Source organism: Chionomys nivalis, chromosome 3, assembly GCF_950005125.1.
Source record: "Chionomys nivalis chromosome 3, mChiNiv1.1, whole genome shotgun sequence".
Taxonomy (NCBI): domain Eukaryota; kingdom Metazoa; phylum Chordata; class Mammalia; order Rodentia; family Cricetidae; genus Chionomys; species Chionomys nivalis.
In genome coordinates, this window is record NC_080088.1 from 61,539,253 (window position 1) to 61,556,908 (window position 17,656).

Genomic DNA, 17,656 nt, shown 5'->3' on the forward strand with positions numbered 1-17,656 from the left:
TACATGCCATAACTCAGGTGTGCGGGTTAGAGGGGGACAGCTTTCAAGAACTGTCTCCTATTTCTCTTTTGGGTCCTGGAGATTAAACTCTAGTCACTGGGCTTGGCAGCAAGCCCCTTTACCTGTTAAGCCATTTCACTGGCCCCTAACTGGCTATTTCTTAGAGGAAAGTTATCTTAATGTATCTTATGCTTTTCATGAATTAAAGCCTTTTTAACTTTTGGAGAGTTCATGTAGCCCAAATTGGTTTCAAACTCACTATGTAGTCTGGGCTGGCTTTGAACCTCCTACATTACAGGAGTGAGTGCCCATACCTGCTTTATGCAGTGGGAATGGAACCCAGGACGTGATGCATGCTAGCAGGCATAGTACTAACTGCACTACAGCTCCAGCCTGAATTGAGCTGTCTAGTCCTGCTGCCTTCGCAGGCCACCTCATTACCTGTGCCTCCTTGAGAAGTGAGTGCTAACCTCGGAGGCTGGTTTAACAAGATTTGTCCCTTTGTGAGCCAGATTTGTCTTTGCTAAGGAAGCCAAGTTTTAGGCTTGAACATCTGCAAGTGTTTATTACATGCTATGGCAGTACTGGCTTTTATTTTAATGTCCACATATAAGATGGCATACAGGCAACTTAAAATAACATACACAGTATCAACATATTTATACTTAGAACTTACACAATATATTTACAGACATACAAATATAGGACAATGTTTACAAAACCTTTTACTAATTACATGTGTGTAACATTTCAGAAGTCAAATCTGCTGTAACCGCCTCGCTGCACTGTGTATACAAGGCTTCGAAAGGAGCAGGTTTTCCTTCATTTCACAACCATCTGAGTCCTCAGTGTTTCACACTCATCGGCACAGCGCTCCATTGGCCGCTGCTGACTCGAGGGAGGCAGATTACAGGCCCCTTGATCGCTGCAAGGTGTACTTACAGAGCAGCTGGGAAACACCCACCGCTCTGCCCTTTCTAGTCTCTTCATCCCTCTAGGGAGTGCCTCAGACCTGCTCATTACAGGAGGAGCCTGGTCCGAGGGCTAGGCAGAGACGCCTCTGCAAGTCTGGAGACCGCTGACATGACATCTCCGTAGGTGGCGGGGCAGGGCCAGGCAGGCACTTGGTTTGTTCACCGTCAGCACTGGTAGGACAGCCAATTCCGGTCAGGGAACTATGATAAGACTAACTTTATCTTACACTGAGGTCTCTAGCAAGGTTAAATATAAAAATGTATTGTTCTCTCCAATTTAGAAACATATATATGAAGCCACAAAAGACCAACAGAAAACCTGATTTGTTATATGCTGACTCAGAACTTTAACAACCACAGCTAAAACTGTGCAAATGTTTCCTAATGATTAAATCTGAATTAACTTGGTAAGTGCAGTAAGGCCTCATATGAAAACCCGAAATATTAAAATGTCCTCTTCTGAGGTAGGGGCTCACTGGGTAGAGGAGCTCTGCCCCCTGTCCCTCAAAGGCTGGGTAAAGGCATGAGCCTCCACGCTCCGCAATGTCAGCCTACTCTCTGGAATTCTCAGAGCTGCTCCAAGTGTTGTAGTATGTAATGTCTTCTGGACTCGTTTCTATACAACATCAGAAGCTACAAGTTAGAAATGATGCTGAGGTTTCATGCTGACTGGAAGGAGGCATAGCTAGAGCCCAGAAGCACAGCTGCTGCTGGACAAGCCCCTGAAGGGCTGGCAGGAGCCCAGGTGCTCTATGTTATACTTACTGTCTCTTGAGATAAGGTCTTGCAGCGTAGCCAAGGCTGGCCCTAAATCCATGATGCTCCTGCTCTAGCCTCCTGAGCTGCAGGAATGTGCCACCATACCCAGCTGCTGGTACATGCTTTTAAACTTGGATAACATGGCAATGTTCTAATAAACACTTCTCTGCATGAACAAGGAGAAATTATTTTGATTACTCAAAATGATTTTGTTCAAAGTCACTTTTAGAGGAAGGATTTTTTTAGAAAAAGGATATTTAAAAAAAATATTTTTACATGTATGAATATTTTACCTTCATGTATGTATGTGTACCATGTACACGCCTGGTACCTGAGGAAGTCATCACAAGGTGCTGGGAACTGAACCCTGACTCTCTGCAAGAGGAGTGAGTGCTCTCAGCTGCTGAGGCAGCTCTTCAGCCAGTCTAAGGTAGCCCAGGTGGCCTGTAGCTGCCTAGCATCTGGCCAAATCCTGACCACCCAGCTCCCACTTCTGGAATTACAGGCTCCTGTGCCTCTCTGCACCTTACTTCAGGTGGTGCTGGGGATGGAACATGGTCCAGTATCCTAGTTATTACTTTTGGATGCTGCACAGGGTAAATACTGTTCTCAAATGCAAGCCTTGGGAAGACTGCAGGGGATACCCTATGAAACAGCTTTTATGGAATTACTCTACTGGCCACATCAAAGACACAACAACTAACAAGTATGCAAAACCTAGGGGAAGAAACGCCTGTGTACTTAGGTTTACATGAAGACGCCTACTTTGTGCTGGAGCCCTAGGTCCTTCTGTTGTCTGCTCACAGCGAAGGAGTAAGGCACAGGGGGCTAGGTGAGAGACAGGAAGCTGCTCGAGTGCTTTCTTAAAGCCAAGGAAACTGGCTGTCACCTGCAAAGACTGTAAGAAGTGTGGCTTCTTTCAGCTCTTTTGGTGTTGTGTTCAGTGTCCCATGAGCCAGGGAGCTGTTACTGCATCTGTCACGCCTGGTTCAGGTGCCCTGGGATCAGCATGCAGGGTTCACTGAGGCAAATGCAAATACTGTTGAGTAGTGCAGGTTACACTGTACGGCTTAGAACTGTGTGTAGAGGGTCTGTGTTTAGGAAACGGCAGGGTGATGCGCAGAACCACAAGATGGGGTGGGAGCGGGCAGGGCTGTGGAGGCCTGGGCACTGGTTTAAATAACTGTTATACTGTGCAAAATCGAAGGCTTCTCTATTATTTTTGTTCTCTTTGACAGAATTGTCCAAGTCATCATAACATAGCCTTTGATTTGAATGCAGTTGAAAAGTGCAGTAGGGTGGTACCCAAACCACATAACTATGTGTCTTGGCACAGTCTCTACTGCCTGAGAGCAACTGCAACGTCTGCTGGAAATCCAGGTTCCCAGGCCACAGCCAAAACCTCTGATGCAAATCTGGATTTCACAAATGCTCCAGGAGAATGAAGCCCAACTGTGGAAACCAGCGAGCTGTAGAACCCGGGGAACTGGAAAGACAGCAGCATGTCTTTTTCTGAGAGAGAGAAATATGCGGTTTCCAAGATCCTGTCTCTGGCATGAAAAATGAGCCCGCTTCCCACGAAGAAAGCAGAGCCAGCTTAGGCTTCCATGTTGAGTCCTCAGTAATGAAAGTTCCACTTAAGAGGATTGTGTCTTCATTAAAAACAAAAAATAGCGGAAATAATTTCCCCTAAAATGGAGAGATGAAGCAAACATTCCTGACAGGAATCATGAAGACAGGGCTTCTAGGAACACACAGGGCTTCTGAGCAGGCGGGGCCAGCAATCGCATCCTCCTGCTCCTTGTTTTGGCTGTGTCAACACCCAGGGCCCTGGGAGTCCTCAGACAGCAGAGAGCTGGGGCGGAAGCTGCTGCTGCTGCTTGGGTGGGGCAAGTTCCAGGAGGGCCTGGACAGTCACGGCAACCTGGCTCAACCCCTTCTCTTCTAAGATGTGCAGAGGCAAACATAATTGCTCCTAAAAGAGGACAACGTAACAAAAAACAAACAGAAGAGAAAACAGGATGAACATCACAGAACTGAAGGGAACATCTACCCCGCCCCATAATAATCAAGCAAGATACGGAAAGTTCTTGGTAAACCCACCCTGCTAAAGGAGGCAGACGTAGATGGTGTCTCACACTCAGGGTCACTTTATTAACACAGTTAAAGGTTCACACAGAACGTTTGGAAAAGGGAAGACTGACAGGTGACACACATTTACACGGTAGGAGGAAGCCACACTATCTGACAAAAGATCAGGGCCGACTTACAGAGCACATCAAAATAGAAAAACAGGCCGAGTTACAGAATGGCCCACGTGGAAAACAGCATTACAGAGGACACTCTGGGGAGGAAATCACAGACAGAGGGACGCATCATGATTTTGTGATGACTCTAACTGCAGGAAGGGAGGAGGGCCCAGGACTTGCACCATAGCTCCATTCTGAAAGCCACAACCCTCAGAGTTAAATGGAAGTAAGAAACATTGCTCTACCTCAGGTAATTCATGGAGGGTAAACCTCAATTAGTTTTAAAAAATCAGATTTAAAAAAATTGTGTTTTAGCTGGGTGTGCTTGTTCCTAGGACTTAGGAGGCAGAGCCAGATAGGTCTCTGTGAGTTCAAGGTCAGTCAAGGCTACACTGTGAGATCTTGTCTTAAAAACTGTATTTGAAAACTGGGCAGTGGTGCACACATTTAATCCCAGCACTTGGGAAACAGAAGCAGGTGGATCTTTATGAGTTCGAGTCCAGTCTGGTCTACAGAGCAAATTTTAGGCCTCCCAAAGGTACACAGAGAAACCTTGTCTTGAAAAACAAAACAAAACCACCAAAAAAAAAAACAAAAAAAAAAACAAAAAAAAAAAACAAACTGTATTTGAAAAAGTAAAGTATTTCATATTGTAAAATTCAGCAGATTAAAGAAAGCCGAGGAACTATTATGTAAGCTTACTCACATCTTGATAACTGATCCATAAAAAGACTGTTCCTTTGGGTAAGAAGCTGGATACATCTACTTTGTTACTCTTGTAAGAAAAAGGCAAATCTTAGCATAACACTTACTGGCTTTTCTTTTTCTCATCAAAATTATTATTTTTTAATTTTTTTGAGACAGGGTTTCTCTATGTAGTTCTGGCTGTCTTGGAGCATGCTATGTTGATCAGGCCAGCCTAGAACTCAGAGATACTTTTGTCTCTACCTCCCAAATGATGGAATTAAACATGTGTACCACCATGCCTGGGTAAAAATTACTTTTTTGCTTATAGTTGAGAGAAGGTCTTGCTGCATATAGCTCAGGGTGGCCTTCAAGTCACGTTTGAGGGCTAGGAGTGCTCCGTTACACTCTGCATCACTCGGAGCGTTACAAAGTGGATTGCAATAAAAATACAGCAGAGCTGGTCAGTGGTGACACACACCTTTTAAGGGCAGGCAGATCTCTGAGTTTGAGGCCAGCCTGTCTACAGATCAAGTTCACAGAACAGCCAGGGCTACACAGAGAAACCCTGTCTTAAAAAACTAAAATCAAACCGTAACAAGCCAAAACAAAACAACGACCAACCAAACAATAACAACAAAAAAGATGAAGCCTGTGTGCTGTGGGTGGGGCATCCCTGTCATCTGCTCAGCAGTGCACAGGCCGAGCACAGCGGTCTACTCACCACTCAGAGATCGGAGCTTACAGACATCAACTTTGCGGATGTTTCCTAGGAACTCACCACTGCCGTCTAGACCGCTCAGCAGCCTCTGTGGTGGTTTTGTCTGTTTTTATTTTAAAGACAGGTCTTGCTATGTAGCCAGCCTAGGCTCCTAAAGGCTGGGACTGCAGGTGGGTATCAGCACACACCCCGTGTATGTGTGTGTAAAAGGACAAAACTACAGAATTCGGACAATAATCGTCAATTCTAGGTGTCTTAAAAAGAAGACAAGTCCGTGACACACCCGGGAGGCAGGCACTGCTGCAGAGCACCGAGTCTGTCACTGCATCGTTAGTGAGGACGGTTAGGAACGACCCGCTTCAGACAGAAGTACACGAGGGGAGCGGTGGCCCAGGCTGTTCCTGGCCGTCTCCCTTGAGCTGCTGGTCAGTTTTGTTAATGGAGCATGGAGACACCATTGGTGAGAAACTGCAATCGGAATGCAGCAATGCTGTTCTGGGCCCCAGGTCCAGAGACAGATCTACTAAGCATTCCGAGACAGACTGCAGCTTCACTGGACCTGCAGTTCCGATACAATCTTCCCAACAGCCTACAAAATACAAGTCCACCCACAAAAATGACTCAGTCATGCTAGCAGCGACAGGAACTGCAAACGTCACAGTCTAACAGGACTCCTGCAGTAGATCTGTCACAGGCAGCACACGTGGGAGGCATGGCCAGGTCTCACATGCAGGCTCTGCTCAGTGTCCACTGTTTTAAATGGATACAATGGTTCAGACAGCAATCTGGAGAACCTCTAGTATCTTTAAACTAAAAATTCAGGCCAAACTAAAATTATAAAGTTTAAGTGTCCCATGCCTTCTAAATGTCCAAATACTGTTAAAAAAAAAGGGGGGGGGGGCCAAGTTGGGCCTTCCGGACAGAGAACTAAGTGACAAGGTACTCCAGAGTAGAAAGGACACCAGTAGCATCATGGTGAGCAGCTGGTGAAAGGGCTCAGACATCTGTCACTTCAAGACTGAAGTGTAGCACAGTATAAAAAGAACGGCAGAGTTCTGCGGCTCAGGACTGCATCAATAAAAACACCTCAACCCCACCACCCAATATGAGAAACAAGGCCTCAGGGCAGGGGAAGCAAGTGATGATCTTTCTATTAGCCATCCTTAGTGCCTACTGTGCAATGTGCTGCCCCTCTGGACATAAAAGAAATGATGCACCTACTCAGGTTAGCACTCTGAAAAAAACACGTTTTTTTCATGTGTCAGTAATTCTGTATGAGAAACAAACCTGCACCAAGCACAGGAAGGAGGTGGAAGGCACAGGCTGCACTGTCAGCTAGAGGGGAAAACCCGGTAATACAGCACACAGAGAGTTAACATTAAAGCACAATAAAATGCCACAAAACCCAGAAGCTGGACAGACAGAGAGACAATGCTGGAGTCTTCTGCATGTGCCCCGAGAGAAAGCAGGGTTTCGACAGTTCTTTTAACGCTGAGGTTTAGCTGAAGGATGTCGGAAGGGGAACAGAGATTGTCCTGTCCAAGTGTGAGCAGGAAAGGAAAACAGAAAAACACAGTCAGTGGGGCAGAATGCAGACAAGTACAGAATTCAGTATTCATGTCAGGCACGATCAGACACACACCCTGCGGCATCTTAGCTTAGTGAAGGAAATGCTGAGGGACAAAGCTGTGGGCTCATCTGTGCACACAGACTTTTTTACGGAGCAGCAAAATAGAGTGTGCTTGTTGGTGGCTGGCCATGAGCATTAAGGGACCAATGGACAGAGCTGGCTTGTGGTTCAGGGTGGTGTGAGGCTTGAGAGTAGGAGGGCCTCCTCTCCATTCCCAGTCTTCCTTACTGAGGGATGCTGGGCAGAGTGGGGTGGTCACCGAACAGGCAACTGCTGACTCCAAGCCTGAGGCCAGCCTTGTAATGAGGAGGTTCACTAGGGAAGTCCTGTGTACTGACTTACTCCATCAGATGAAGCCCACCATCCCTAGATGGCTCACTGCTACACACAACAGAAATGCAGAGCTTCTAAAGTCACCATTGGTAAAGTATTAGTGGATTCAAACTGAAAATAGTCTTTAACATACACAATAATTCTAGAATATAAGATTGTAGATTCAAACACAAGTTTTTTAAAAAATAAAACATTTAATAAAAACACAAGAGTAAAAGTGACTATTCAGACACTTCCCTTTCCAGAGGCTTCTTTCATATTCTGAGCGTGAGCTGGGGATGAACCCCGGGTAAGGACTCTACCACTGCTATCTTCCCAAGCAATTCTCCGTCATAATTTGACTATCCCTCGTCTCTGACTTTCTTTTGTCTGAAACAGGGTCGCACGCTGCCCAGCCTTGTCTCAGCCACTACACAGCTGAGGGTGACCCTGCACTCTATACCCTATTCCACCATTTTCCAAGTGAAGGGGAACGGGGGTGCTTTCCCACGCTGCCCTCACAGCTCATCCTGGGAACGGCGACACGTACTTGACACCTGGGCACCGAGGCGGACACCCTTAACTACTAAGTTCCCTGTTTTCCAGTCTAGCAAGGGCCAGAAGGAGGCAAGAACAAAGCAAGACTGAGAACACCAGCTTGATGCTACTGATTGGTGAATTTGTTCGTTGTCCTTCATTCTGTCCAGAAAAATGACTAATTTTCAAGAGAAACAGCAGCAAAACTAGAACTCATCCAAAACTGGTAGGAAGTGGGTGGAAGGCAGACGGGGTCGGAAGAAGTGGTTTGTGTGGATGTCCACTTCCTCTTTCTGAGAAGGAGCTGCAGGTGAGCTGTGGACTCCAGGCTAACCGCCTTGGGAAAAGGTCAGTTTTAAAGTGTACTTTTCTATCTCTCTATCTGCCTTTGAATAGCTCAGCTCAGGGAGAAGGGGCAGCAGGGCTGTAATGAACACTCGTAAGCCCTGCTTGAAAAATGCTGACTTAAACGCATGCTGTAAAGCACATAGTTTTTCTATTCTGCTGACCAAGGGCAGTAGCTTTCTCAAAGAGTCCCAGGTTCCGATATTTACACCCAAGACAAGACGGCTCTGTAGGGCCTGGCAGGCAGCTCTGATGTCCAGAAATGGTGCCGAGGAGGGTCTCGGCACGCACGGGCATGGGCAGAGTCAGCACGCTCCTGCTTTCTGCACTTCCCATTTTCTGTGCCAATGCATGGCACACTCCAGTGCAGTGCACAGGGTGTGGATTCGAGCAGGCAGCAGGGACACTGACATCAGATAGAAAACCTGAGTGCTAATGTGCGCATATGGGCATCAGGACTGTCACTGTGGAGAAAATACATGCCAGTCCCCTAGAATAGGTGGTAAATGGTAAAATGGTTTCATAAGCTTTTATAAGATGATATAAAAATGAAAAATTCTAGTTTGAATTTGTCCCTAAGAATAAAATACGTCTTACTTGATTTTAGAAAAGGAAAAAAAAAAAAAACCCGAACCCAAAACACAGCAGAAAATAAGAGAATGATCTACCCAGTAATGCTGAAGAGCAGGTGTGGCACATGCTGGCTAAAGGAGATAGATGCAGGTGGGAACTGGCCTTTTCCCTACTCTGGAATATGTGAAGCTGGAGTGAAGGATGCTCACTGCACACATGATGCTGTGACCTCCTGGCTCTTGATCAGTTAGGGCAGGACAGTGAACTGGGTGAAAAACATCACTGGGATAAATGGGGCTTAACTTAGAGCAAAGCTGGCATTTCTGATGAGCCGATCCTGGTTCCCGACAGTTAATCAAGCAGTTGACAGAAAAGGCTGGTGTTTTTTCTCTGCTGACTAGACAAAACTAAGGCTAGAGACTGGAGGTGTGGCTCAGTGGCAGAGCATGCAGGAGGCCACAGCTTCCATCTCGAGCAAGAAAGAAAAGAGAAACTGCCAACCACACCACAGCAAGCTGCTAATTTCTTTCCACTGTTGCTAAGCACAGTGTATACCACAATTCCAGCACTGGAGGCTGAGGTAGGAGGGAGGTCTGAGCCCCAGGGCTCTAAGACCATCCTGAGTGTAAGCCTATATCCACATCATCCAACTCCATGCAGCCCTCAAGAGTAAAGCAGTTTTTAACTACTCTTCAAAAGGGTCACTAGCCGGGCAGTGGTGGCGCACGCCTTTAATCTCAGCACTCGGGAGGCAGAGGCAGGCGGATCTCTGTGAGTTCGAGGCCAGCCTGGTCTACAAGAGCTAGTTCCAGGACAGCAGGAATCAAAAAGCTACGGAGAAACCCTGTCTCGAAAAATTAAAAAAAAACCAAAAACCAAAAGGGTCACTAGCTGGGCGGTGGTGGTGCAGGCCTTTAATCCCAGCACTTGGGAGGCAGAGGCAGGCGGATCTCTGTGAGTCTGAGGCCAGCCTGGTCTACAGAGCTAGTTCCAGGACTGCTAGGACTGTTACACAGAGAAAACCACAAAAAAAACCCAAAAACCAAAAAAAACCCAAAACCAAAACGAAAGGGGGGTGTCACTAAACACTATAAACATTTCGTATTAAATCTATCAAGTTTAACGATGGTATTATCAATGGCAAGAACTACAATAGACCAGTGTTTTCAACTTTCCTAGCACTGTGATCCTTTAATAGTTTCTCATGCTGTTGTAACCCCAACCATAAAATTATTTTCATTGCTACTTCATGACTGTAATATGCTAGTGTTATGAATCATAATGTAGTACCTGTGTTTTCTATGGTCGTAGGTGGCCCTGTGAAAGGGCTGTTCACCCCCAAAGTGGTCTCGACCCGCAGGTTGAGAACCACTGCCATAGAGGCGCAAGTTCACAGGTGGTCGTCACTGTGCTAACGGCCAAAGAATTGCAGCCTCGTGGAAGAATGGGTGGAAGCTGAGCTGAATCTTTAACTTAGTTAACAGGACTACCGTTTGGATCACTCAGTTTATACAGCTATACTATTTGCATATTTGATGTTAGCATCTGGGAAATTTGGGTGGGGAATACGTAAGAACTCTGCTATTTTTGTAACATTTTGTGAAGTCTTAAAATTATTTAATGAATACATATATTTAAGATGTATTAAAATCAAGTATTAAAAACCTGAAGCCAACAAAAGAATTCCCAATCTGAATGGTACTTGTGTGAAAATACTCTTATGTGTAGCTGTATATAGGTCAAACAGCTAGTGGGGATGCTTAAGAAAATAAAACAATTATTTTCAATTTATTAGTTATAATACAATTATTTAAATCAATATTTAACAGTCTCTTTAAAGATCCTTGGAAATGAGGAAACATGCAAGAATACTGCTGGAGAGAACACTGACAGAGCTCTGTAACGACACACTGTATTAGCAGTGATGAGCTTAGTCCACAGCTAGTCCTGGTAAGATCACACACACACACACACACACACACACACACACACACACACACACATACACACATGCACGCACGCACGCAAACACACATTACCTGGGGTACACCGATTTTTCTGCAAGCTTCTAGGAAGTTCTCCACATTTCGCCGGCATTTTGCCATTGTTAATTTAGGCTGCAGAGAGACAACAAAGGGGGAAACAGTGTTATCAACAAAGGTCAAAAAGCACACAGCTTTAAAACCACTCTTGCTGGTTGTCATAAACTTATTGCTGCACACACTGGGGCTCAGCAAACTTTCCCCTAAAAGATCGGATACTGATGCTAATCTCAGGAGCCACAGAGCTGCCGTCACTGTTCAGCTCTGCCAGCATGAAAGCAGCCACAGGAGATGACGAGTGTGGTTGCAGCCAATAAACACTACTTACAGAAACCAGTGCTGGCCTCTGAGAGGAGTTTGCCACCGTCCAATATCTGCATTTTGCTTTGGTTTAGAAAGGTGAGTGCTAAAAAGATATTTTTTCATTTTCAAACAAAATACACAAAAGAACATCAGAGAGAACATCAAGAAAATGTATCACATAGTGGTTCAGTGTTCAAGCACGGCCATAATGAAAAGTTCGTTTCTTTTCGTTTATCACTTTTTGAGGCAGTGTCTCAATACACAGCTCTGGCTGGCTTAGAACTTACTGTCTAGATCAATCAGGCTGGCCTCAAACTTACAGATATCCACCTGTCTCTGCCTTCCAAGCGCTGGGACTAAATAAATGCATGTGCTACCATGCCTGGTTCTATTTTAAAATATTATTTCAATTATATAAGTGTTTTGTCTGCATGTTTATCTATATATTATGTGCATGCAATGACTGCAGAATCCAGAAGGTGTTGAATCTTTGGGAACGGAGTTATAGACAGGTGTAAGCTGCCATGTGGGAGTTGGGAATTGAACTTGGTCCCCTGCAAGAACAGCCAGTGCTTTTTATTTATTTATTTTATTTTATTTTGGTTTTTTGAGACAGGGTTTCTCTGTAGCTTTGGAGCCTATCCTGGAACTCACTCTATAGACCAGGCTGACCTCAAACTCACAGAGATCTGCCTGTTTCTGCTTTCTGCCTCCCAAGTGCGGAGATTAAAGGTGTGCACCACCACCACCACCCAGCTTCAGCCAGTACTCTTAACCCCAGTCCTATCTTTTTTTTTTTTTTTTTTTCTGAGACAGGGTTTCTCTGTAGCTTTGGTGCCTATCCCGGAACTAGCTCTTGTAGACCAGGCTGGCCTCAAACTCCCAGAGATCCGCCTGCCTCTGCCTCCCGAGTGCTGGGATTAAAGGCGTGCGCCAACACCACCCGGCTCCCAGTCCTATCTTTTACATTTAACAGATTAGACACCTGGGAAATTAAAGTCTTAACAATGGCTATAAAGCTACATTAAAAAGGTAAATGGTTAATGCTGGAAATTTCATTAATTACTAATAAATGAACTTAATTTTCTGTAAAGATCTCTAAAGACTGAAAATAAAGTTGCATTTCATATCCTCTCAAGGTTTTGTTTTTAAATTAGTTATTATGGAACACAATGTAAGAAAAATAGGATTTCATATTCTAAAGTTAAGTTCAAGTAATACATATGGAAGCCAGATGCTTGCAGGGACTATGACATACAGATTTTTATTTTATTTTATTTTTTTTTTATTTTTTTTTTTTTTTGGTTTTTCGAGACAGGGTTTCTCTGTGGCTTTGGAGCCTGTCCTGGAACTAGCTCTTGTAGACCAGGCTGGTCTCGAACTCACAGAGATCCGCCTACCTCTGCCTCCCAAGTGCTGGGATTAAAGGCGTGCGCCACCACCGCCCGGCGACATACAGATTTTTAAATGAGTAAATTCATGGACACCTGTACCATCTCTAGAAAACAAAAGACTTCACTTGTAAAACCCGAGTTTTCTCAAACAGGAAACACAATTCCTTGGCATAAGAAGAAACAAAATAAAAGCAGTGAAAGAAAGTATTTTAATTTTGACCAGACAAGGATATTCAGGGCTAGGATTAACTTTGTCATGAAAGATGATAAGAAGACAACCAGTGAGATGCACAGAAAGAAACAAATCTCCCAGTTCGGATAGAATGACAGGACTCCAGGGTACAAGGAGGGACCTGGCCTGGTTGGCTTTCTATGGCTGCAGACACACCACAACCACAAGTATCTTGGGGAGGAAACGGTCTGCTCATTTTACAATTTACAGCCCATCACCAGGGGAAACCAAACAGGAATTCGATGAGGATGGGAACCTGGAATCGGGGCAGAAACAGAGACAATGAAAGAATTATGTTTACACTGGCTTGTTCTCTGTCTCACACAGCCCATGACCACCTGCCCAGGAACAGCACTGTCCCCAGCAGGCTGGGCCCTTACATCAATCATTAATAAAACGGAGCACAGACTCGCCTACAGGTCAATGTGGTAGAATTTTCTCAACTGAGGTTCCTCTTCCCAGGTGACACAGAGTTGTATCAGCACACAGAAAGACAAACCAGTGCAGGTCCCTTTCTTGCCAATGCCAAATTCTTAAATGAAGCAAAAAGGTTGGTAGAGGGGGAGAGGGGAGATGAACATAAACTGTGGAGTCATGATCTCCTGATGGATGGGAGCACAACAAAGGCCTGGGCTTCATCTGCTACTTCACACTGGCACTGGGCTCCGCTGCTGCTGCTTATGCCAGGAAAATAAAGGAGGTGTGCACAGCACAGTGCTGGGGCCGCCGCAGCTCCAGAGAAAGGTAAGCTGGACTGAGAGGCCATGGAACTTTGCTAGGAGGAGGAGTTCCCTGGTAAAGACCCATTTTCACAGCAACTCTGCAAATAAAGAACATGCATGGTACAGGCAGGGAGTTCAGAGCCAGCCTTGGCTAAATGAGACAGAAACGAGCTGGGTATGGTGGCACACATTTTTTATCTCAGCACTCAAGAGCGGGAGGCAGTAGATTTCTGTGAGTTTGCAGCCAGATTGGTCTACATAACTACACAGTGAGACCCTGTCTCAAAAAACCAAACTCCCAACTCCAACAGGACAAACTGCTTGCCTTTGGCACACCCGTCTAGGCTAGAAATTCTCTCCACATGGCAGCGGCTCTTTGCCTCACGGTGCTGGAAGCAAAGGCAAGTACAATGCCCTTAGCATCTTTTCTTGTGAAGTGGTTGGGACTGGTCAGGACCCGGGTCTGAGTTCAGGAGAGAAGGCTAATCAGCAGGAGAATAGCCATGAGCACTGTTTTACAAAAGAAGGAAACTTAAATTTCTGAAATGTTGTTTACAGAAGGACAGACTGACATAATCTTGTTATAGAAGAAGAAAAAATCGTGCTTCTGTGCAAAAGCAAGGATAAAAAGTTAATGCTGCTAATTAAAAACTGGTTCAAACACAATTTCCTACAGCTCATGTGAAAATGAAGGACTAGGGAAGGAGACATATGGGAGGACGGGCGAGGAGGGGAGAGGGAGAGAGAGCAAGCACTCAGTACACACCCTCCTCTGGAAATGTCAATGGAAAGGCTCATCCATCAGTGGGATGCAGGCCGCAGCCTCTCCATCCTCACTCCAGACTGCAGGACTCACAGTCTACTCTTAAGAAGCAAATCTTACAGGAACCCGATACCTCCAAAGTTTTCCCCAAACTTCAAATGGCATGACATATGATTTTTGGCAGCAGTCTAGCCTCTTTTATTTCTTTAATGTAGTCTACACTGAATATGAGATCCGAACTGGAAAGAACATGAGATAAATACTTAGTTCTGAATGTTTAAAACGATTCAAACACTTTTTCAGGCATTGAAAACCTTATTTTTAAGGCAGGCTCTGATGTAGCATAGGCTGACTTCAAATCTGCTATGTAGACCAGGATGGCTGTGAGCGCCTGATCTTCCTGCCTATACCTCCTAAGTGCTTGGATTACAGGCATGACTCACCAAGCCCAGCTTAAAACTTTTAATGTAACGTTTATTATTATTGTGTGTATAATCACACAGTGTATGGGGCGTGTGTGCTGCAGCCCTCAGGGAGGTCAGAGGACAACTCTTTAGAGTTGGTTCATTCCTTCCCCTTTAATGTCTAGTAGCCAGGCTCGTGTGGTAAGCTCATGTCACCAGCCCAAAACTTGGTATTTGTTTTTGCTTTTTAGACAGGGTCTCACTATGCAGCTCTGGCTGGCCTGAACTGACTAAGCTTGCCTTGAATTCACAAAGATTTACCTGCCTCTGCCTCCCAAGTGCTAGGATTAAAGGTGTACACTACCAGACTTGGCTCAAGAATTTTAGTTTTAAAGTTTGTTTTCATTAAACATTTCATTTAAAGTATGAGATCAGAATGATAGGCTTGGTTTACAGTACTCATATGATAGCTCACAGGCACCAGGTGATCTGACACCTCTTTCTAGACTCTGCTGGAAGAGCAGTCACACGTACAGAACCATATTCAGAAATATACATATACATAATTTAAAAAATAAAATAAATCCTAGAAAAAGGAAGATGATTAAAAATGTAAAAAGATAATGTTCATAGGCCCTGATCCAAATTTTAAGGGTTAGCATATTCCCGAGTTAGAAAGGCTGAGTAACTGTCTGAGCATACAGTTTAATTCTTCCACTTAAAACCAAAGAAGAAAAATTAGGTGGTTCAAAAGAGGATAATCCTGGCCAGACCCCCTGATTTTCCACTTTATGCAGTGGCAGACTTCTTTCCTATGGCCTTGTGCCAGGTTTTTTTTTTTGTTTTTTTTTTTTTTTCGAGACAGGGTTTCTCTGTGGTTTTGTCCAGTTTTTGTTTTTAAACTTTTCTTAGATTTATTTTATGTGTTTGAGTGTTTTGCTTATTATGTGTACTACTTGTGTGCTTTGTGCCTACAGAAGTCAGAAGACATCAGGTCCCCTGGAACTGGAGTTATGGATGGTTGTGAAGCACCATGTGGGTGCTGGGAATCCAACCCAGGTCCTTTGCAAGAACAGAGTGCTCATAGCCTCTTGAGCCATTCTCCAGGCCCTATACCACTGCTTTCTGCTTTCTGTTTTTTTTTTTTTGTTGTTGTTTTTCGAGACAGGGTTTCTCTGTAGCTTTGGTGCCTGTCCCGGAACTAGCTCTTGTAGACCAGGCTGGCCTCGAACTCCCAGAGATCCGCCTGCCTCTGCCTCCCGAGTGCTGGGATTAAAGGCGTGCGCCACCACCGCCCGGCTGCTTTCTGCTTTCTAAAGGTGACTCTAAATTGTCTTCAAACAGCATGATACTGGGATAAAACTTGATATTTAAAATGTCTGATCAAGTTCATACGGGATTGGGCTTTCAAGGAGAATGCTTCTTAGTGATGTATTTTCGGATTCCACAAGAGGTAAGGCAGTAAATGAACTCAAGAAGTCTGGCAGTATTCTGCCAAGACATCAGCCAGTCAGTAGGCACCAATGGTAGTAAGCCTGGCTGTAGCCTGGAGCCAGGGGCAAGGTAAACAAACAGGAAAGGATAAAGGGCCCTTTCTGCACGATTCATCTCTACCACACCAGGCTGTAAGGCTTGGAGGCAAGAACCTTTACTTGCTGAGCCATTTTGCTAACCTTCCCTAATAAAGTTCTAACAGTGTGCTTCATGCTGCTACGCCTTTGAACAAAAAACAAGCATTTTTAATTTTTCTCCACTATTGACACTAATATAAACCTCTAGCTCCTTGACATATTTTAAAGCCTCTAAAACACAGCCTAGGCTTACCTCTCAGCTTCACCTACTGTCATTTGTACCCACACACTGCCCTGTGTGTGATCTATTCTCAACAACTTCACAGTTCTTTTAAGTTGCTAGCTGGTCAACTCTTACCTATATTTCGTAACTGGATTAGTTCAACTTCTCTAGAAGGCTTCTAATTCTCTAGGCAGAGTTAACCAGTCCCCTTTTGGTATCTTAATAGCATACTTCTTACACACCTCTTACGATACTCAATACATGCTGTAAATGATTGTTTATGTATCTGCTTTTACGGTAGTTCAAAGTGAGAATGAGAAAGTGGAGGCGAAGCCCTTGGTATCCGTACTGCTAGCTTCCAGTACGATGACTCCACTGAACTGAAAAGCATCCTATGAATAGCCAGGGCTGCCCTGGCACTACAACTTACCACGGCTGGAGATGGGACATGAATGCTTGGGACAGATCGAGGCCGAACATGATTGGCCAAGTGGCAAAGTACAACACCATCAGTCAGAGCTGCTCCAAGATCACAGGGCAGAGACACTTTTAATCGGTACTCAATGTGCTGCAAGGACAGGAAATGTCATGCATTAACTGGAGAGTGATTACCATATAGGATATAAAAGCAAGATAATGAAATGTATCAGGTTAGAAATTCAGAAAAAAAAAAATTGGACACCATGACATATGCCTGTAATCCCCAGCATTTAGGATGCCAGGGGAGCAGAAAGACTGTAGCAAGTTGGAGGCCGGGGCGGGGGTGGTGGTGGAGAAAAGACAGTGAATTCCAGGCTGGCCAGGGTCATAACGTAACAACTTATCTCAAAACAAAAATAATAACAAAATCAGAACAAAACAAAACAGAATCCAGAAAATAAGGAAATAACTTAATTCTCTAGTTCCCATTTTCCTTCTAACTCAGGTCAGTAACTTACAGAGTCAGAGAGGAGCATACGCTTCGCAGCCAGGTCACAGTGGTATAAAGCATGAAAGAAATGACTATCATTTAATGACTTAGGAAACCGCTAAGTCCTGGCATAGTGGTGTGTGCCTGTGATTCCAGATTAGAGAGAGAGGCACAGGGAGGAGGACTAAGAGATCAAGGCCAGCCAGAGTGATACAGAGACAACTTGTCTCAACAAACAAAAACATGAAACCAAACTGGATCCTTGTTCAATTCCAATCCCTCAGCATGCACACGGGGTTTGAGAATGT

At 44.7% G+C, this 17,656-nt stretch overlaps 1 protein-coding gene across 8 annotated transcripts in view; it reads right to left on the bottom strand.

Moving 5' to 3' along the window:
* Positions 1–552: 552 nt before the first annotated feature.
* Positions 553–17,656, bottom strand: part of Lrch3 (leucine rich repeats and calponin homology domain containing 3) — a 112,397-nt gene continuing 95,293 nt past the window's right edge. For 5 of the 8 annotated variants that reach the window (XR_009056824.1, XR_009056822.1, XR_009056823.1 and 2 more), the window contains 4 exons: positions 16,869–17,006; positions 10,824–10,901; positions 3,837–6,922; positions 3,577–3,708 (listed from right to left, as the gene is read on the bottom strand). Coding sequence is in view for 3 of the 8 variants with exons in the window: in XM_057764294.1 (XP_057620277.1) it covers positions 3,574–3,708; positions 10,824–10,901; positions 16,869–17,006 (351 nt within the window). In the remaining 5 variants the exon portion in view is untranslated. Of the gene's footprint in view, positions 3,709–3,836; positions 6,923–10,823; positions 10,902–16,868; positions 17,007–17,656 lie in introns of all 8 variants that reach the window. The other 3 variants (XM_057764294.1, XM_057764295.1, XM_057764293.1) reach the window with 1 other exon arrangement.